The sequence below is a fragment of the Cebidichthys violaceus genome, unplaced genomic scaffold, assembly GCF_023349555.1.
Source record: "Cebidichthys violaceus isolate CVI_PGR_0920_01 unplaced genomic scaffold, fCebVio1.0.p SCAF_7, whole genome shotgun sequence".
NCBI classification, from domain to species: Eukaryota; Metazoa; Chordata; class Actinopteri; order Perciformes; family Stichaeidae; genus Cebidichthys; species Cebidichthys violaceus.
This window is the reverse complement of record NW_027176927.1, coordinates 15,744,209-15,765,595: the sequence shown is the minus strand read 5'-3', so window position 1 is coordinate 15,765,595 and position 21,387 is coordinate 15,744,209. Positions and strand designations below refer to the sequence as shown.

At 39.4% G+C, this 21,387-nt stretch overlaps 1 protein-coding gene across 1 annotated transcript; it reads left to right on the top strand.

Moving 5' to 3' along the window:
* The first annotated feature begins 905 nt into the window (after positions 1-905).
* On the top strand, positions 906-16,092 carry dgat1b (diacylglycerol O-acyltransferase 1b). Its single transcript, XM_068735974.1, has 17 exons — positions 906-1,419; positions 2,262-2,349; positions 3,598-3,638; positions 4,477-4,562; positions 7,416-7,468; positions 8,004-8,109; positions 11,360-11,488; positions 11,886-11,954; positions 12,063-12,166; positions 12,414-12,452; positions 12,719-12,760; positions 12,868-12,912; positions 13,167-13,279; positions 13,667-13,732; positions 14,192-14,279; positions 14,467-14,529; positions 15,119-16,092. The coding sequence occupies exons 1-17, from the start codon at positions 1,178-1,180 to the stop codon at positions 15,266-15,268; spliced, it is 1,524 nt and encodes a 507-aa protein (XP_068592075.1). The 5' UTR covers positions 906-1,177; the 3' UTR covers positions 15,269-16,092.
* The last annotated feature ends 5,295 nt before the right edge of the window (positions 16,093-21,387 follow it).

Sequence of the window (21,387 nt, the reverse complement as noted above, 5' to 3'; positions counted from 1 at the left end):
GTGGAACCAGATGAAACTCCATGTTCTTTCCAAAATAATGAGGGATATTATTATTGTTGCCATTGCGCAATGTCATATTAAGCTTGTCAGAGCCAGCTCAGATTTAATCTGCATACAAGCTGTTATTAGCTCAACATCTATCAATGAAGAATACACATTTGGGCAGTATAGACTTACTAACCAAATCAAGCAACAGCAACTAATGAACTGGACTTGAATGATTCTCTTCAACACCATCAGCCTGGTCTGTCTTCATTGTGCTTTTGAGAGGTTAATTGATCAGAAGAATACATTTAAAGAACCCACTGTTGTGACATCAACTTACTTACACTTGTGATATCCACTTAATAAGATAAGAAGAAAGGCCAGACCAGACATACTAAAGGCAATTGCCATTAAAGACTGTGCCCTCCAATTAAAAAGAATCTTTGCAAGGTTATCCCAGTACTTGTCCAACCCACAGTGCCATAATAATGGAAACCTGTGCCAAAAAAGCCAAAAGCAAGTATGCTGAATGACTTTCAACCAATAACTATAACATCCATCCTTTGTAAAACCACAGAGAGTTCTAGCTCAACATCTAACTTCCTCTGTGGAGAGGCGCTTAGACCCACTTTGAATTGCTTACAACAGTTGTAGAGGATATAAGGGATATGCCAGAGTAATATTAGTGGATATTTGTTCCGTTTTTAACTCTTTGTTGGATCATGTCCAGGATAGATACGAAATGGACCTTGAGGTGTTATTGTTTTGTCAACTATTCCATGTTATCCTGCTGGCATTCATCATGCATCAGATGCACAGGGCCCGATGAGTTGGCGGTAAGTCAAAATCTTATTTGACTCTATTCTGGGAGGAGCCCAGGCTGAAAGACACTTCAGTTAAACGCTTCCTCATATCTCCTCTTTGAGTAAACCCTGAGGATGTGACTCACCTGTCGGTTACAGTGTGCAGCAGTCAGACAAGTTACAGTAACAGGCCGCTGTCACTTCATGTGGCGTCATGCATACTCTCATACCCACGGATATTTGAGCTTTGGGCGGAATGTTTTTGCAGCCCCGTTCACTTCCCTCTCCTATACGCTAGTTGAAGTAGCAACAGGCATGCTACTATCAGCAGTAAACGGTAGGAGTAAACTTTGAGTAGTTTTAACAACAGTTGGTTTTGCTCCGTCATCATGGGGGACTCGGATGCCACCGGGGGCTTTGCTCTCAAGAGAAGGGCCACTTTCGCGGCGGTGAAAAGCGCAAGTCTGTTGCCGATGAACGGCAAGTCTGCAGCGGCGTGTCAGAGCTCAGTGACCGCCGACACTAGCAAGGACAATGGGCAGGGAAAACGAGATCGACCGCTGGAAACAGCCCGGTCCAAATCAAGGAGTGAGAAACAAAAATGCAGGAGTGACATAAGTGATAGGCTGAGGTGAGTTAAGGCTAATTTTACAACCGTTATCACACTGTTATTTCGTTTGAGGAAAGTTTGGTTTAATACTTTAACGCCTGACGTTACATTTACGTTACTTTAAGTCAGTAACGTTATTGTTACCGCTTCATTAAGTTGGCAGAAGTTGTAACGTTCGCTAGTTTGAACGTGCAGCACACACACACACACAGGCTGCTCGGGGTCGTTTGAGGTAAACCCAGAAAAAGCCCTGTTCATTTTGTGACGGCTGTCAACCTTTTTCATTCATGCTTTTACTTTTTTTGGTGCTACTTGGCAGAGTAACCACAACTTAACACTAACGTTAGACCTGAAAATGTGTGTGACTGCCTGGGCCTGTTTTATTGATTAGGGGCGTGTCTAATGAGGGCCCTATAAACAGGGTGCATTGTGGGTAAGCTTAATCCCCTTAGGCCAGTTTAATACCTAAGCATACCCCGTGTACTGATCGGGCCCTCGTTGGTATTTTCAACACATCGGATATTCTTTATTGTGGTGCAACGTTGCCAAAATGAAATGATAAAACTAGTGTGTTGTTAAGGGACATACATTTAACCACACCTTTAGATATTAGACCAAATTCACCTCTTTCCTGAGCTGCTGCCATAACATTTGTATTATTGGGTGTATTCTATTGCTTTTGCTGTTATAACATAGCTTCCTTTCTTTCTCGTCACTAAAACTACTCACAACCATTTTTTTCTTCTTAATATTCATCGTTTGTTGTGCAATTGATGTGACGCTAGAATCAAATAGAAATAAATGTATCTTTAGATCATGATATTCTTAATTGTCTCACCCATTCATCTATTTTATTTCTATAGTTGTCATAAGACACAGGAGTCCCTGCTGAGTTCAGCCAGTGGTTTCAATAACTACAGAGGAATCCTCAACTGGTGTGTGGTCATGCTGGTAAGACCAAGATTTGAACACACAAATAAACCAAACTTCCTATGAAAACACATCTTTTTATATAGATTTTGGCTCCAAACAAACCTTTTTCCTGTTACCTCTGACTTAATTGTGATTGTTTATGTGTCAGTATAACTCAATACAAAGAACACATGGCACATTGTGGCATATTTATTTCTGATGTCCGATACTAATGCAGGAGCATTGCCTTCTGTGTGCTAGTGCCGTGTTGTGTCCTACATTTGACAGTTTCTTTGTCTTTAGTGTTTGCACTTTACAGGCTCCTTAATATGAGTTTGATGATCATTTTCAGGTTACACTATTCATAACAAGTGAAAGCAAAATATCAGTGAAATATCTAAAGGACATTACCATAAGTAGCATTGTAATTCAGTTGATATCCATCTATTTCCCAGAAACCAGTGTAAAACAGGAAGAGAACAAATGTTTGATGCAATGACATATGTCAGAATTATATAAAATAAAGTATTAGTCCAAATTGTTCTATTAATAGCTATTTGTTTCCAAACAGACTGACTGTGTCAGTGTCTGTATCTGCGTTGAATCCGGTTTCATGCCAGCTTAACCACTGCCAAAAAATGGGAGTCTCAGCAATTTCTAAGATGGTTTAAATCAAACATGTTACAGTGCAGGCAAATCATTTTAAGGGTTAGAATTTTTTTTTATCAAAACACAAAGAATTATTGAGTTATTCAAGTTAGCTTATTTTGATTGCATGTGCAGTTAAATAATTTAACATGATTAACAGGTTTTATGTCGAGCTCAACACCTTTTGCAGCTCTTCCTCCTCTGTGCTGGAGACAAGATGAGGCTAGCGAAGACCTTCTGTTAATCCAGGCTTTGAACACTGATCGTGTTCAGCGCAGGAGGTTTTTCTTCATTCCCACTGAACTTCTGTCCCATCCCCAGGCAGAGAGCCTTTGTGCCGGGTAATGAGATATTACAATCCATTTAGAAAGAGGAAAAGCGAGGAGGGGAGATAAATAAAAAAAGAATGTGGGGATGAGGACGATGAAGAGGAGGAGAAATGGGTTGAGGAGAGGAAAAGGGATGAGATATAGGGAGAGGAAGGAAAGCAACAGAAGGAGAGAGAAACATGTAGAGGGAAGAGATGATATGGAAGGATGCATTTATTGGATTAAAAGTGTTAAAATAACAATATGAAGAAATCAAAGTAACACATGAGTCAATCAGATGAACATCCTTAATTCCTGCTTTTTGTTACAGGTGTTGAGTAATGCTCGCCTCTTCTTAGAAAACTTGTTACGGTGAGTAAGTTTGGAGTCTTTAGACACTATTTTATTAGTGTCTTTTTCACACACTGATAAATGATTATTTGTCATTTAAACTTAAACTCCTGTACGCTTGTTACCCAATATTTCATTCTTAAACAGATATTCCAATGATGTTAGTGTTGAAAGATACCAAACACAAGTACCAGGTTCTCAATCATTTCACAATCTTCTTCCTGCTTTCAGAGTGATTTTACTAATCCTGTAATGTCTCTTAGTTAATCTATTTTGACAATAGATGTTTTTTATTGTAGCACTTTTACATCTCTCATAGAAGATGCACAGGTGTGATTAATGCAATAATAAGGACTGTATTTCACTTGAGCCGATTTCAGGGTCCTGATATTATGCATGCTGGTTAGCTGGATTGGTGTACTGGGCCAATGCAACAGAGCCATAGTTAATGCCGTTAGTCACTCCGTGCATTTTTCTGCTAGCTGCTGAGTCAAAATGGCTGCTGTAAAAAAGTCTACATATACATATACATATATATATATATATATATATATATATATATACATATACATATATATATATATATATATATATATATATATATATATATATATATATATACATATATATATATATATATATATGGAGTCAATGTTAAACAATTAGCTAAACTTAAATCTTCCATTTGTCTTGAATAGTAAACCTCTGTACAGTGTGTAATTCTTTAATATTGAAATTTTGAAATTAAGTGACCTTATTAATTTACTTTAAAATCAATTTCTGTATTCTGGTAATTTTAACATGCATTTTAATTTAGATGTGTCTTTTAATCGGCCCTGTCCTTTTCTTCTTTTGTCAGGTACGGGGTTTTGGTGGACCCCATTCAAGTGATTTCCTTGTTTCTGAACGATCCTTACAGCTGGCCAGCAGCATGCCTGGTAATTGGTAGGTAAACGTTTCATCTGTCCAGTAAGTCACCTGCTAGGAAAGCAACAACACAACCACAGTCGCATAATTAAACAGCATAATTCCTGTATTTAAGATAAAAATGTCAATATTTGGAACAAATACCTAATTTACAATTTTAATAAGGAGGTAAATTCGATCAAATGTCACTTAGAAATTGTTAGATTGACTTTAAATAAAACCAGTTTTTAGAAATGGGATAAAAATCATAGAGAGATGTTAAACCAAAGCTAGAATTATTCCTAACCACCAAAGCTTGACATGTAATAAGGCACATATGAGAGTGAGATTCAGCTTCATGTACATGAGCACAGATATGTATCTACTGCTAAAGTTTAATCTAGTCCTTAAATTACACCATTGAACCACTTCAAATGAGTCAGGCAATAACACTTCAAAAACATATTTTTGAGTATACAATATTTTTTTCTGAAAGTAAATCATAAGTTTAGATAATTAGGTAGAATAACTGTATTTAAAGCGGTGAATATGTATTTAGTTTGGGTGGTCTAATCTGCCTTATTTCAAGCCTTGTTGTAAGACACAAACAGGCACGTGCTATATTCAAAGACTTTTTTTAAATATTTATTTTTATGGTATATCACACTGAAAGTCTGCAGTGGTGCAGCTTACAGTGTCTCTGGAGGGACAATCACCTGCCCCATATACTGCACACTGGTACTGTGTTGCAGAGAGAAGAAGAGAGAAGTGGGGAGCAAGAGAGGAGAGAGAGCGAGAGAAAATAGAAGCAAAAGGGGAGATTAAAGGATTGGGGAAGAAAGAGAGGGGGGGTTGATGTAAAGTGCTGCATTGGCACAGGACAAGAGGAGAGGGAGGGAGGAAGAGATGGATGGAGTTAAGGTAAATGGCCACACAGAGACAGGTGAGAATGGTAGTCTGTTTACAGTAGCATGGACAGTAAAGCAGATCATTCCCAGAGGACATTCAGTACTTCTAGAGTCACTGCAGCAACGCAGTCCCACTCCCACACACAAATACCCCAACACAAAGTCTACAATGGTAAAACCAACCATTCTTCCATTTAGGCAACTGTTCCTGTGAGTGACCAAAATAAAACGTACACTAGTGTAAAGTATCTCACTATGTTACAAGATTCTTACTGCCAAAGTATCTCTGTAGATACTTGATGGGAGGTTCACTTGTGTCTAACAGGTGCTAAATGGTGCTGTTTGTTCCAGTTTGATGCACGTTTGGCCTCAATAGTTGCTGATTTTCAAAGTTGCTCAACAAGCCTGTTTCCAGAAGAGATTTTAATAAAGAACATTAGCTATGAATTTCCTGAGGTCTCTGCTTTTCGTATAGAACAAAGTCTTGACGTGTGATAAAGAACAAAAAAAATAAATAAACACATTCAACATTTTATTTTGGTAAAATGTCATACACTGCCCTGTTGAAGAGAGTTTTACACTTTTTTTTCAGTGGAGCAAATTGCACTGAAATTAATGAAACGTTAGCAAATCATGTTTTAGTAATTTGCATGTTTAAAATATGTGTGAGAGGAAATTACCGATAGTTTTTCTCCTGGCTGTATGTGATTTTTGTTTACTCTGTAGGGGTGCTTTTACTGGTATTAAAAAAAGTCACATTTGCCTAAATACAGAATCTCATGTAACTATAATGAGCTCTTCTGCAGAAACCTAGTAATGCCTACTTTGTCCTACCAACTGCAAATGATGACACATTGAATAAAATAGTTCTTGCCTGATCAACAAATCTGGTTATCATCCCATGAAAACTAGTTTTTCATGTACGGCTTTTGTTCCCTCGTCTCTTCATAGCATAAGTAAGTATACCATGAAGTCAAAAACAAGCATGGGACTGGCTGCACCATGAAACACATTGATTTGGGGTGGCAATGCTGATGAATAGTTGCATTGATGACAGAATGATAAGACCCAGTAATCAAAATGTCTGACGGTTAACACATCTGCTCACTCTAGATTAGATTGACTGACATGCTAATGCACTGATTAGGGTCTTAAAAGGGAACAATTGCTGCAATTATGTGCCATCAGTGTGGCTCAGCCGGGTCTAGTCGGGGTAATGAGCAATCTACATACCAGTGGTTTCCTTAAATTCATTCTGCAGTGAGTTACCCTGCAGTTTAAACCAAAAATGGCACATACAATTCAGGCCAATTTGCTCCACACAGAAGAATCAGGCTCAACGGCGGCAATTAATGCATAATAAAGAGTGCATTAAATACGACGTTCAGTCCAAACTGTTTTTCCGGCTCCCAATACTAGCATTTTCCTTCTAAAATCAGGATATTGTAGCTGTTTAATACAAAGTAAGTTCTCTTCTATTTCCTTTCCCAAAGATCTGAAAATGGCAACAATAGAATATAGAATGAAGTGCGTGTGTGTACGCGCACCCACTCGATCGCCTTGTCACTCTAACTAACTAGCAGTTGGCGTGTGCTGAGCAACACATATGCTCTGTTAGTGCTGGCTCATTTCTTTCATCAGGTGTGCCTGTTTAATCGTGCGTGTGTGTGTGTGTGTGTGTGTGTGTGTGTGTGTGTGTGTGTGTGTGTGTGTGTGTGTGTGTGTGTGTGTGTGTGTGTGTGTGCCTGTGTGTGACGGCATGGTTTATGTATGAGACAGCAGAGGGCAGGTGTAAAGCTTAATTCACTCAAATACTCAACTTGAGGCCAAACCAGTGCACACATTAGACCTGAAACCAACATATCGTACTGTAATTCTGACATTTGTATTCATACTTTGATCCTGCACAGACCATTAACAAGTGAGTCTGTAATCTGGACTGTTTGAGAGGAACTGACATGAATCTGTCATTGTGTTTTGACAGTGTCCAATGTGTTCGTTCTGGTGGCTCTCTACACAGAAAGGCAGCTGTCGAAGGTGAGTGGGAAAAACCCTGCTTACATTTAAACATCAGAGCCCTGTGGATTTTCACTGAACTGTTGAATTTGCAGCACTTTCACGACTCCCAGGAGGGATTATTTTTCTAAAACTGACTGACTAGCTGACCCTCCCCGACTGCATCTGCAAATGTTAAATTGTAAAATGAGAAATTAGTTTCACCATCTGCATTTAGGGCATATTCAGTTATGCTCTGTCTGTTTGGCATGAATATGGAACATCGTGAGCTTTTTTCAAACTTTTTATAGGCCACCATAACTCAAAATATGGTTCTGTTTTTTATTCCAAAGATCTGTTCAAAAGCAGAGCAAAGAAATACAATTTTCATGTTTAGCTGCTATATTCTTCACATTGTTTTGACAATAAGCTCAACAATAAATTACTTAAATACATTTTTTTTTCAAACAAAATAAATACAGTTAGTTGGGGGATGGTGGTTTAAACTAGGACAACTTGTCTTTAAGGTTTAATGTAAAACCTCCTGCTATTCCTCTTTGTCTCTCTCTCTGCCCAGGGTTCATTCACTGAACTTGTGGGATTTCTGGTCCACTGCATTAACATGGCAATCATGCTAACGCTCCCTGCTGCAGTGGTGCTATTGGTCCCCTCCGTGACCCCAGGTAAAATGTTTTTTTTTTTACTACTATTAAAATACCATCTCTACTATCGGCTGTACAGGCTAGTAGCATCTATGATGCGGCCGAAGCATTATCCATCCATTGGTAGTTAACAATTTTGCCACATGTATAAAACAGAAAATAATGTAATCGTAATAAAGATTAGGAGGTCATTCACATCCTTGCCCTTCAGAGAAACAGCCGACCAGTTTGATGGTGCAGTAAAAGACATCTCTTACACAGAGCCATAATTGGTCGGTTAGTGGTAATGGACCAGTTGGTCATGACTGGATTATTTCCAGCTGGCTCAGAGGAGAGGAGAGGAGAGGAGATGAGAGAAGAGGAAAGGAGAAGAGAGGAGAGGGTTTGGGTTTTAAAGTTCCTTTATTTCACTATTTCAGTGAAACCAGAAACATTCTAAAACATCATTTGAAAAGCAAAAATGGGAAAAAAAATAAAAACTTCAAATAAATCAAAACAAAAAAATAAACAAGTTAAAACACCAAAGAACAAATAAACAATCTATGTCAATGATCAATACATTCAGAAGTTCACCACCAGCTCTCCAGCAGAACCCACTGAGCACAAAATGCTCCCAGTCATCCATCTGTCCCTGAAATCCTTTAAATTGTCCACCGTCTGGTAGTAGGTGTGTTCCACCCTGAGCCGGGCCTTCAACAGACCCTCCAGAACTCTTACTGGATCTTCACTGCCGGCACCCCTAACCCGATTGTTGCGTGTTAGCCAGATAGGCCAACTTGGCAGAACCAGATAAAAAGTTCACCAGAGTGTGGACAGCCTTCTTGTTTGCACAGTATTTTGGACCGAAGATGAATAAAGTGAAAGAAAAGTCTTCTCCGAGACCCTGAAACCATCTCTTTAAACGTTCAAATAGTGCCGAGAGCCAAGGACACTGAACTAACAAGTGCACCAGGGTCTCGGTCTGAGAGCAGAAATCACACTCCTCACCAGTTTGTGGATCCAGGTGTGCCTGGTATCTGTTCGTGGCTATAGGAGAGGAGATGAAAGGAGATGAGAGGAGAGGAGATGAGATGAGAGGAGAGGAGATGAGATGAGAGAAGAGGAGAGAAGAGGAGAGGAGAGATGCCACAGTAGGTGTGGTTTGCAGTACTGGGTCATCCAAGGGTCACCTTCTTCTGTCTTCATCAGGCCGCCCGACAGACACCACGGCCGAACCGATACATTAGTAATACCTTACACAACATGATACACCAGCACACTATACTCCTCTGAGTGATTCATTCAAAACATGACAGCTCCAGTGTTGGTTAAAAGTTGCCTGCTTTGGTTGTGTTTAAAAAAACAAAAACAAAAACAGATGATAGCTAGTTATCCAACTTTCACTATTTCCCCAGGCCGACTTGCTTGAATTATGTAGAAGTGGAGTAGGACTTCTACTAGGGATACATATTTTGAACTTAATGAAGTTGAAAATGTAAAATATGTCACTGCTGAGGTCACAGTTCTCACTTAACCTACAAACGATCCATAGTAGGAGTGTTTCACACCATTAGCATAATATATTTAGCTCAGCTTCTTTCTTCAATGTTAATTTGATCCAAGAAAATGTATTGTTTTAATTCTTTGTTCCTCTCCTGTCTTGGTATATTTTCCTCTCTTCTCCTCTCCTCTCCTCTCCTCTCCTCTCTCACTGGGAGGTGAAGGAGTAAAGGATTCAGTCCATCTGTCTGTCTGTTCTCCTCTCTGCGCTGCTGTTCACACAGGAAGTGCAATGACAGGGGGCAGGCAGGTGTGTGTGTGTGTGTGTGTGTGTGTGTGTGTGTGTGTGTGTGTGTGTGTGTGTGTGTGTGTGTGTGTGTGTGTGTGTGTGTGTGTGTGGAGGGAGCTTTTGCACCTACTGAACACTGCTTATGCAACTGGTATTCAATCACTGTACATGAAGCAGAGTGCAAGGATCTGATTTCAAGCTTGATATTAAATTGTATTACATTTCTTTTGAGGGTGGTACAGAAGGTGAACCAGCATCCATGGTACATTAACCATTGGGCTTAATGTACAACGAGAGGTATTAAACTGTTAATCGAAGTCTCCTGTCTTTACCATAAAACCTGAAGCTCGCTGATGTTCCTGATGAAACATTTGACAGAGAGCAACAAGAGAAATATGAGGGGAAATAATCTCGGGACACGTATAAGGACTCTTAAGGAAGACAAACACGTTTTTAAATCCACAGTCTTTTTTGTGCGTGGGTGATGATTGGTTCCTCTGGTATGTTTTTATCCACTTACAGTAAGCTCCACCTCCCCCTGTTTCTGTGATGATCATATGCAGCAGCTCTCTTTGGAGCCAATCTAGTTGTCTAGAAGCCACATAGAGCCAGAGAGACAGATGGTTGATGGATAAGATTCGCTGTGGTTTGATGCCAGGTGTGCCGACCTGCACCTCACCGTATTGGCACAACAGGCAGTTTGTGTTTGTGAGTTTGTGTGTTTGTGTGAGTGTGTGTGTGTCTTCCTCTCTGTTCAGCATGATCATTTGCTATCAAGCATATGGTGACTATTGATAAAGCCCTGTAGGCAAACTGCTCAGTTAGTGTGTGTGTGTGTGTGTGTGTGTGTGTGTGTGTGTGTGTGTGTGTGTGTGTGTGTGTGTGTGTGTGTGTGTGTGTGTGTGTGTGTGTGTGTGTGTGTGTGTGTGCACAAACTAAAAAGACAACAAAATTATTATTAATCTAACATCAAATTGTTTCATATTGACTCACAAAAGCCTTCAGCGACTTCAGTTTTTATGACTGCACACACACACACACACACACACACACACACACACACACACACACACACACACACACTGGTAAACATGGTGACTATACTGTATAATAATGATGTCCTTGGCATAGTTAGACCGCTCTCATACTTTTAGCTGAGATGATTTATTTTACTGGGCACATTTTTGCTGTTTGTTCAAGATCAGATGACGACCTCTCTTTCTCTCTTCCCCTTCACTTTTCCACTGTTTTAATCCTCCCTTCGCTCTCCTTGTTTTTCTCTTTCTTTCCATTCTGTCCGTCTCTCTCCATCGCACACTGTTTTGCCAACTTTCTCCTTCTCTCTCCTCCCTCCTCCCCGCTTCATCACTGCTTTCTACCCTCCATTGGCGTTCGCTCATCTCTGCTTCTCATCCTCCCTTACTTCTAGGCAGCATATCATTATGTTACAAGTTCTCACATTACAGCTTTATCCGAATCTCTCCCTCTCTCTTTCTCTGTCAGTTGGCGGTGCGTTCGTTGTTGGTACTTACACCATCCTCTCCCTAAAGCTTTACTCCTATAAGGATGTCAACGTGTGGTGCAGAGAGCTGAGCTCGGTCAAAGCCAAGAAATTGTCCAGGTCGCTGTCTTGTAAGTCACAGAAACACAAGCACATACATTTTTTGGCAGGGGAGGGCTTGCGCACTACATTTAAGACCAAAATGAGGATTCATTCTTTGCTAATTTTAAGGTCAGTTTCTGTGTATGGTTTAAATTTCTTACCACAACCGATCTCTCAGCCCCTTGCTTATGTGGTTACAGTGACATCTAACGGCAGATACTTGGTACTGCAACTATCAGATAAAAGAGAAGTTTGTCTTAGAAGCAGACAGGAACTGCAACAGTAGCTACTTTGTGGAAATGTTGATTATGTAACAGGAATTGTTGCACGTCAACATCCACACTTGGTTGTCATTGTATCATTTTCTCTGTATTTGTATGTAATGCAGTGTTAACTTCCACATACTTTACATGTTTGTGCCCGCAGGTCCATCAGCTCAGCACCTCAATGGAGGTGACCGTAAGGTGTGTTACCCTGGCAACCTCACCATCAGAGGTACTCAAAAAATCTTTCTAGAGTTTGTATGAAACTTTATTGATAATGTCTCTAGTTCATGTCCTCACATATTTTGACTAACCGTCCCTTTGATCTCCATCTCTGTAGACATGTACTACTTTGTCTGCGCTCCAACTCTGTGCTATGAGCTCAACTTCCCTCGATCTCCGAATTTTCGCATGAGTTTCCTGATGAGGAGATTGTTTGAGATGGTGAGGAAATATCTCATGTCGGCATCAGCCAGAAATCTATCAGAAATATACGCATTCAGACAATTAGACATGTAAAGCATCTCTGCTCTAAACGTCACGGTATAATGACTTTTCAGCAATGAGACATAACTAAAGTTAAGTTCTTTAAAAGTTCCAAAAGCTCCATCGTTAGTACAGATGTTATAAATATATCCCCATATTCTCTTGTCATGTCACTCACTTTATTGATGTGTGTCTTTGCCCCCAGCTGTTCTTCACCCAACTGTTAGTTGGTCTCACTCAACAGGTACGGTCTTATGTTGTAAACAGAACAAAATTTAACAAATTTCCCCCTGGGGATGAATAAAGTATATATCTATCTATCTAAACCGAAACTGATATGTGGTGCTTTATTTTTCTGCCCATTTGTATTTCAAGTTCTTTAGTGTCATGTTATAAGGTATTGGTGTGATGGTATTGCCTTGGTTGCCAAAACTATGGAAAAATGTACTAAACATTGATGAAAATGTACAGTTTGCAGCATAACTTTGCTTTTTGCTTTCTTTCTATCAGTGGATGATTCCCATCATTCAAAGTTCCATGAAACCACTAGAGGTGAGGAGGACAGAATGACAGTGAAAAAACCAACATGGCGTACTTTTGTCAAATGTAAAGTGCTACTATGCGTCGCTTGTTAATCTATGCGTCTCTCTTCTCTATAGGACATGGATCTGTCCAGGATGACTGAGAGACTTCTAAGATTAGCTGTGAGTAAAACACAACATATGTATCTGTATATCTAGAACCTTTTACTAATGTTATTTGTCTCAATGCTTGTTTTAAGTTAGTGACTGACTCTGAATGTATCATGACTTTGTTGAGAGTATGGGTAGGAAACGGGCTCGAGTTTTGCATCAGCGTTTTACTTGCTGTTAGTTTCCTCCTCATAAATGTCTCACAGTCATATATTTTGTTATTGTTCATTTGGGTCTTTCTATTTCTGCAACCCAAATTTCTCCAGGTTCCTAATCACTTGCTGTGGCTGATGTTTTTCTACGGGTTCTTCCACTCGTCTATGAACTTCACCGCTGAGCTGCTGCGCTTTGGAGACCGACAGTTCTACAAGGATTGGTGGTAAGTTTTGGTGTGTGTGGCTTAGGAATTTCATGAGGTGTGGTGGACTGTGCTGAAGGACTGACAGGGTTGCTTCATCACCGGTATTTGCATGTGTGTGCATGGGAATGGGTTGTGTGAATGAAAATGTGAAGTGTATGTAAGCACGTGTGGTAGATAATTTCAGTACTTTGCAAAAATTATAGAGGGGGAAGTCATTTTATGTGTTGTACGTTTGCTGATATTAATAAATCACCTCCATCACTCAATGCACTGTAGGATAATTACTGTTGTTTCCTCTTTTCCTGCACGACAAGAAAGATTCTCATCCATATTGATCCAACTGCCTTAGATCAATTGTTTAAAACCTGTAATGCTTCAACACTCTATTTGCTGACTCTCTTTCAGGAACTCCGAGTCGGTGACATATTTCTGGCAGAACTGGAACATCCCTGTACACAAGTGGTGTCTACGGTGAGTTATTCTGCACACACTGAGAGGGAGCGTTGAAATTTATGGAAGTGAACACAGGGGACAGCAGTGGGTTTGATGCAGGGAGAAAGACTTAACAAGGCACACTGATGCGTTTGGGAAATTGATTCATCTGGCTGTGAGAGAGTAAGTACTAGTAATAAATACGGCGCCTGCAGCCGGTTCCACATAAACGAGCACGGCAGCAGGAGCAAATGCAGTGAGGTTATATTAAACAAGACAAAGCAAATGAAATGCTATTTAAAGGGTTTAAAGCCTGTTCACTTTGAATTCCTGTCAGTCTGGGAGAATTGCAGCAAATAAGAGAGTTGAGATACTTCCACAGGAACTATCACACATTAGGAAAACGCTTTTGACATTCTGATTTACAATACATGTCCATCCACCACATCATCCATCCATTCATCCATTTCAACATCTGTGTTTTTGTCTGTCTTGCAGACACTTTTACAAGCCGCTGCTTAGGAGAGGATTTAGTAAAATGGTCAGCCAATCAGCTGTCTTCTTCTTGTCGGCTTTCTTCCATGAGGTAAGAGCTGAGACCCAAGACCACTTTCTCTGCTTGTGTTGACACTGAATACACTGTGCCTTTTAGACCTTAAACGTCCTCAAAAATCCTGTTTCAGGTAGATGTTTTTGAACAAAAACTCAGATTATGTTTTATAGAGAACACAATTTATTTGTTTCTTTGTTTCCTTTGTCTGTTTCTGTGTCAGTACTTGGTCAGTGTTCCTCTCAGGATGTTCAGACTTTGGGCCTTCATGGGCATGATGGCACAGGTAAGACCCAACACCTATCACTGATGAGAAACGTAGCTGTGGTCAGCACAAACCCGTACTGTTGTATAGATATAAATAAAAAATATATATTTTAAATATGAATCTACATAATATGCCTTGTGATCTAGGTACACATTCTTTGTAAGAAAGTCCTTCTTAATGTTTAAAAAGGTAAGAAGATGAGTGTAGATAAGCTAGATTTAGTTCATAGTTTATTTTTTTTGCCAAATAATACTAAAAGTCAAAATAAAGACAAGTGGTTGATGCTCTTTTTGAAATTTTAAAAGGTGTTCTCAGCATTTGGCATTGGCATTGCTGTCATTAACTTAATTAATAACCTAATTGAGATAACATATTAGCATGGGCATATTTGATATATCATAAAGACTATATCAGAGCAAAAGGCAACATAAGGGTCTCTTGGTCTTTCTTGAATTAGTTAGTTTGTTATTCATTAGAGTGCTGAGTCATAAAACACAGACTACAGAAATCAGAATAAAATACTCAGTGAATGTGAGACTGTGATTAGTCTTTAAAAACCCAATGACCCGCTGTGTTTATTCCATTTCTACTTTCATCTACTCTTCAGCTTCCATTAGTCTGGTTTGTCGGTCGCTTCTTGCACGGTACCTACGGCAACGCTGCAGTGTGGATCTCAATCATCATTGGTCAGCCATTCGCCGTCCTGATGTACGTCCACGACTATTACGTCCTGCACCACACACAGGAGGCTGACTGATGCGCACACACACGCACACACGCACGCACGCACGCACACACACACACGCACGCACGCACGCACACAGAGAGAGAGAAACATACTGTATCTTTCTGTCTCTCACAAAGAAAGACACAGAAGTACCACTTGCATCCAGTGCAGGTATCGTACTTTACCCGTCAGGGTGAACTGATCATAGTGTGATCTGATCATGTGATCTGATCATTGTGTCTCCTTGCAATGTTGCATTGCAATGCAATGTTTTTCTTCCTACACATTTTTTTCTTTACGTTGGGAAAAGTAAGAATAATTCTAACCGAAAGATGTTGAATCTTGAAAATGTCTCTTCTGTATCATGTGACATAGTCATGCAGCTTTTCACTCAGGTGATTTTTCCTCTCTAATGGACAGCATGGGTACTGTGTGATGTTGTGCTGCTCTTCAGCTGTGGTCATGGCCAGGATAATGACTATGGCTGCTTTTTATCAATTGACATCATGATTTAAGTGCTTTTGTAAAAGTTGTTCTGGAGATTTATGATCTACTGTGTTTCATTTTCATGAGCCAAAGGGGCTTAAATCTGTCTGGTGTGAATGTAGATGGAACACCACTAAGAAGAGTACGATTTTATTAATGTACGTTTTTTTTGTATGTTTTACTTTGTCAGTTATGAAAAGGCCAGCTAGCTGTACGTCTGTTTTCTTTTTTTTCTTTTGACCTTAGTGCCATTACAATAATAATAATCATAGTACTATCTTATTGGACTGTTGCCAAGTAATGATGTCTAATGATGCATCTAAATTCAATCTGTGTGTCTAAAAATAAACATTAAGAGTTTAATTAAAGACTTTTTTTCAGTGTGTTATTTGTTGCTGATGTTTATCAGATTTTTTTTTATTTTACATGTGAGTGAATACAACATTTCTAATTAGATCAAGGTAAATAGAGATTTAAAGCAAAAGGTAGGTGTGAAACTCACACAAGACACAGAGAGCCAGAAGAGAAAGAGCAAGAGTCCCTTAGCTTTAGTACATTTGTTCTATAGTAGCTGACAAATGTATGTAAACATTTATCACGGTAAAAGTGAGCTTCTGTAAATGCAAGTAAGAAGTGCTTTCAAATGTGACTGCTATAGAAGGGTAAAATGAAAAGTTCAGTGGTCCAGCAAACTGTAACCTTGTAGTTGCTACTCCCGAGTGAACAATTCACTCAGTTACAGGTCAACAAGTTGACAATTTACTCCACATCAATGATCTGCTGCTGATAGAGTCATCAACAGTTAGAGGGAATCCCTGACCCAAATACTGCACAGGTAAGTCGGTTACACATTTGTGAGAAAAGTTTTTACCAAAAACTGAATTAACTGCTTGTTACCGTCACCATGAGATATCTTTTCTAAGCCGTACTCAGAATAAACCGTTATGTGTACATTCAGGAACGAACACTGGTATTGATTCCATTCATCCGCCTTTCTTATTCACTAATCTACAGTCAATTTTAAGAGGTTTTCTTTTGCATATTTAAGCCTCTGAACTAAAGAATATGAAAAGGAATATTGTTTCAATCTGTCTTGTTGCAAGGACATTTCTGAGTCAGACTCCCCTTTTGTGAACCTCTCCTTGTAAACCTACAGCTCCATGTCACAGAAAGAGATACTGCATTCACACATTTTTTAGGCTAGTAAAAATAAGACTAAACTTCCTTTTGTACTATTGATCTTCAAAAATACCTCACTTCACCCTAATCCCAAATCATGACTCCTATCTAATCTCCTTTTACAGCCTTATTTTTGTTCTTATATGTTTTCTGAGATCACATAATGTTTGGAATCACTTTTGACGCGTTAGTGTCATTTACCACGTCTCTGGGATGTGTCCAGACAGACTCATTTTTGATTCACACATTTTCTTATTTTAGTTTCAGTCACAGACATTTAACGCACCACAAGTTAAATGACTTAAAACAATCGTTAGTCTGTGAAATTCATCTTGATTAGGGAACCTACCGGGTTTAATATTAAACTTAAGACAATGATAAACATCATTTCACCACTTTGCTTTTGGGCATCTCAGCCAGGGGCAGAAACCTGTGTGTGTGTGTGTGTGTGTGTGTGTGTGTGTGTGTGTGTGTGTGTGTGTGTGTGTGTGTGTGTGTGTGTGTGTGTGTGTGTGTGTGTGTGTGTGTGTGTGTGTGTGTGTGTGCGCGCGCGCGCGTGCAGATTTGTCATCCAAAAACTGTGAACAGGACAGAACTGTGAACCTGTATTTTGTCAGCTTGACAGTGAATTAAACAGCAAGTCTGAGGCACATCACAAAGTTTCTGTATAGGCGTGTGTACGTGCTCTGAGTGACATTCGGTTAAACAATCGTCAGTGAGGATTAGAGTAGATGTGACGGGAGACGTGGCTTTGCATCATACGCCACACAATGTAGAGTATCGGCGCACAGGGAAAATGTACTACCTTATTTTCTCCTTGTTTTTTTATTTCAAGAATTAAGATGAATTCATTCCAAAAAAGGACTTGACCCACTGTTTCAGCAGAGGTAGCAATGCTATTCTGGGACATGTGCACATGTAGGGACTCACTGAAAACAAGAACATGACCACTTATTGTCAAGATTTAGAAAATGCTGACCTACCTTAATGAGGAGATTTTAGTGGCAAAAACCCCAGACACAGCATTTTCAGCATCACATTGTGAAAATCATACTAAGTCATTTTCTTCAGGGGCCATTAAAGTCTCACTCTGTTGAACATAAATACTCTGAAGTGGCAGGTAACTCTTTACAAGAGATGTGGTGCGATGTTTCTGCCTGCATCTTGACAAGAGGGATATGTGCAATTATTTGTTTTAGCAATCGATTCCTCACATCTGTCCCCATAACAGCCAGCAATGCCAAAAAGTAAGCTTTTGCTGCAGGACAGCAGTAATCCTCCATCCACCCCCTTCTCACTCCTGACAAATAAACCGCGAGAGAGAGGAAGGAGGGGGAGCGGAGTAAAAAGTGCAGAAACCTCGTCATCTCTCATCTATCCTCAATATTCAGACGGTTCCTGTCATAAACAAAGCTTTCCAGTTCCCCTGGTTGGACTGAGTCACACATTTATGCACCTCTCTCTAGATAACTGCACGCACAAACATATGTCATATAATGATCCATCTGTCATTTCAACACCAATGCATATGGATATGCATACACTCTGTCTTCCAATCTTTGCTTTATCTCAATTATTTTCTTCCACACCTCCCCCTTCTCTCTCTCGCTCTCTCTCTCTCTCTCTCTCTCTCTCTTCTTTCCTCTCTGTCCCCATCTTCTCTTTGTGCTCGTCCCCAGTAACAGGTTGATCCATGGCTCTTCTCCTGACATCCGTTATTCCGGATTTTTCCGAGAAACGCTGACAAGCTGTGAGTGATGATGATCCTCTAGACAGGAAACCAGGAGACACAAACCTGTCTCATTCTGCAAGATGGATGGAGCCTAGGTCCAGGGACACGTTGAAAAGAGACAGGCTGAGCCTTACATCTGACTACAACTTTTGGACGGGTGTTTGTGTATTTAGATTCAAGTATTCAGGTGACAAACAAAACAATTATACAGTATGTCCTAAATAGCTGTTTAAATGAGACACGCTTGATACAAAACCTGATTTTTACACTGATGTTTTTCTTTTCATACACAATTGCAAAGACACCAAAACTGGTACTTGTGGCACAATTACTGAAACCACTAACTCAGGTAGCCTATTGACCAGCTATAATGACCCATACACATATTGTCTGCTTTACACCAAGTCTGAAAGTCTAAAACACACTTTTAGCAAATAACTACACGCTGTTATCTTCATAAGTTACATCATTCAAAACTAAAGCCTGTGTGTGTTGTTTACTAAATACTGCTTAAAATACCATTCTCACTTATCAATCACCTGCACCCAGAATGCACCTGTGAAAAAACCTGCAACCAATTAGTTCACTCAGAAATGCGAGGTTGAACACAATAAATAGGATTCAGGTTTGCTCATTGGTGTGCGCAACAATGGAGGCCAAGTTTTGAGAAAGCGTTTGAGGAAGTAATTCCAATATACTGTATACAATTCAGTAATTAAGTTCAAGTCCTCTTCACTTAAAGTAATTGTGTCCAATGTTATGGATATATGAGTATTAGGTATAAACACATTGTTTGTTTCCCCATTTCATTTGTGTTTGTCTATATTTACAGCATGCTACAAATGAAAATGCCGAAGACTCTATTTGGTGTGTGTGTTTGTGTAAAGTTGTGATTAAAAAATAACATTTTTAGAAGAGTTTGTATAGTTTTGAATGAACCGTTTGCTTTTGCGAGAGATATCAAATATTTTGTGTGTATATGCTTTGCCCTAATTTCAGAAAATGTTGTTGCAGAAAACTATATTTGACAATAAAATACATACAAATATTTTTTGGCAGCAGGAAATACAATTTCCCACCGGCATACGTTTGGTTTAATGTAATGTGTCTGAAACAAATAATTTTTGAAAATGTAGAAAAGATAGAAACTTTTTTGTTTCTTCTTCTGTCAAATGGTCTGCCTCCTCTAAAGATAACAAATTACCTGAGCAGTATTTACTGTCTGTGTCAGGATGAGAAAGAACATCAAATCACTAGTTAAGCCTGATTTGTTTTGAAATGAAAAGGTCTGTTCAGGTTCAGGATTTTGTGTTTTGAGTTGTTTTTTTTTATATATCACTGTGAATCATGACAGCAGAAATCAGAGGGCTTATTGTTGTCGTCTTTGAGTTTGCTCCCATATATCACACTTCATTCATATTCATGATACAGATCGGGGTTGGCCAAATCCTTTCTCCTCGATAGAGGACACCTAACTTATGTTATTTTATATCAAAAAGGAAGAGGTTTATGGCTGCATCAACACACGCAGTTGATTCTTTTTACAAATGATTTATTCTTCTTTTTTCATGCACTTCTTAAAGTTCTTAAAGCCAAAAATGATCTTTGTACTATTTATTGGTATTACAAAAACATTCAGTTTTCACAGTCAAGTGTCAGTGTTTTAAGGATACAAGGTTTTCGGGTTATATACTGGTACTGATGAGTTTTTTCAAAATGAGTGCATTATAATTTCCTAAATATAATAGCATTGCACAGTTTAACATTAAAATAAGGTTAACAAGGTTAACAAGTCGTCTTTTCACCAGCTTTATATTTGTTTTTCCTCTCATGTTACTTCAAATGCAATGTTCTGCACATTATTTCACAATGGTTACATAACCAGTTCCATTTTTTATTTTCTGTGGGGAACATGCAGAACCTCCATCATTTGTGTTTTACATTTGTCCTTTTAGTCTAAGCTTTATACACAACAATATTTGACGGTTTGGAAAAAGACTTTATGGACCAGTATGTCACACATGAAGCTATACATTGTGCATTGGTGTGTGTGTGTGTGTGTGTGTGTGTGTGTGTGTGTGTGTGTGTGTGTGTGTGTGTGTGTGTGTGTGTGTGTGCACGCACTGTACATGGGCAGACTTGTGCGAGTCCCAGCAGAATGTAAACACATACTAAGACTTCCTGTTTGAAGACCAAACTGAGGGAAGATTTAGATTGAAAGGGAGGGAAGGAGAAAGACAGAGTCATTGAAGAGAGAGAGAGAGAGAGAGAGAGAGAGAGAGAGAGAGAGAGAGAGAGACTGAACATGACACTAACAGGGAAAGAAAGAGAAGGAGAGAATAAAAAGAAAGACACATTGAAAGAAGTGAGACATGCAACAGTTGAAGAAAGATCTCAGGATGTTTGAGAAATGAATGCAGTGAGTAACGACAGACAGGGTGGCAAAGTGACAGAAATGATGCACATGTCTGAAGGAATGTGTTGATCACTACAGCCAACTGGCATGACTCAAGAATCTGAACGGAGAGACAACTGACACACTGACAAGTGAATTTCTCACTGAAATGCTGAACCTGCTCCAGACAGAAAAGTGACGGATGTAACTGGATGTTTGGAGATGATGCGAGGGCGCAAAGGTCACTGAGGGTTGAAGCATCCTTACTTTGGAAGAGATCCAGCATCACCTGGTTGGACACCGACGGACATGAGGACACATCAGCTTCACCATACACTGGTTTGGCTTTTACTGGTT

What these genes read in the sequence shown, in the direction of transcription:
- dgat1b (XM_068735974.1), top strand. Translation starts at nt 1,178, where the DNA reads ATGGGGGACTCGGATGCCACCGGGGGCTTTGCTCTCAAGAGAAGGGCC. An exon ending in CAGAAAGGCAGCTGTCGAAG is followed by an intron (nt 7,469 to 8,003) that starts GTGAGTGGGAAA and finishes CTCTCTGCCCAG; the next exon opens with GGTTCATTCACTGAACTTGT. An exon ending in TGTCGGCTTTCTTCCATGAG is followed by an intron (nt 14,280 to 14,466) that starts GTAAGAGCTGAG and finishes TTTCTGTGTCAG; the next exon opens with TACTTGGTCAGTGTTCCTCT.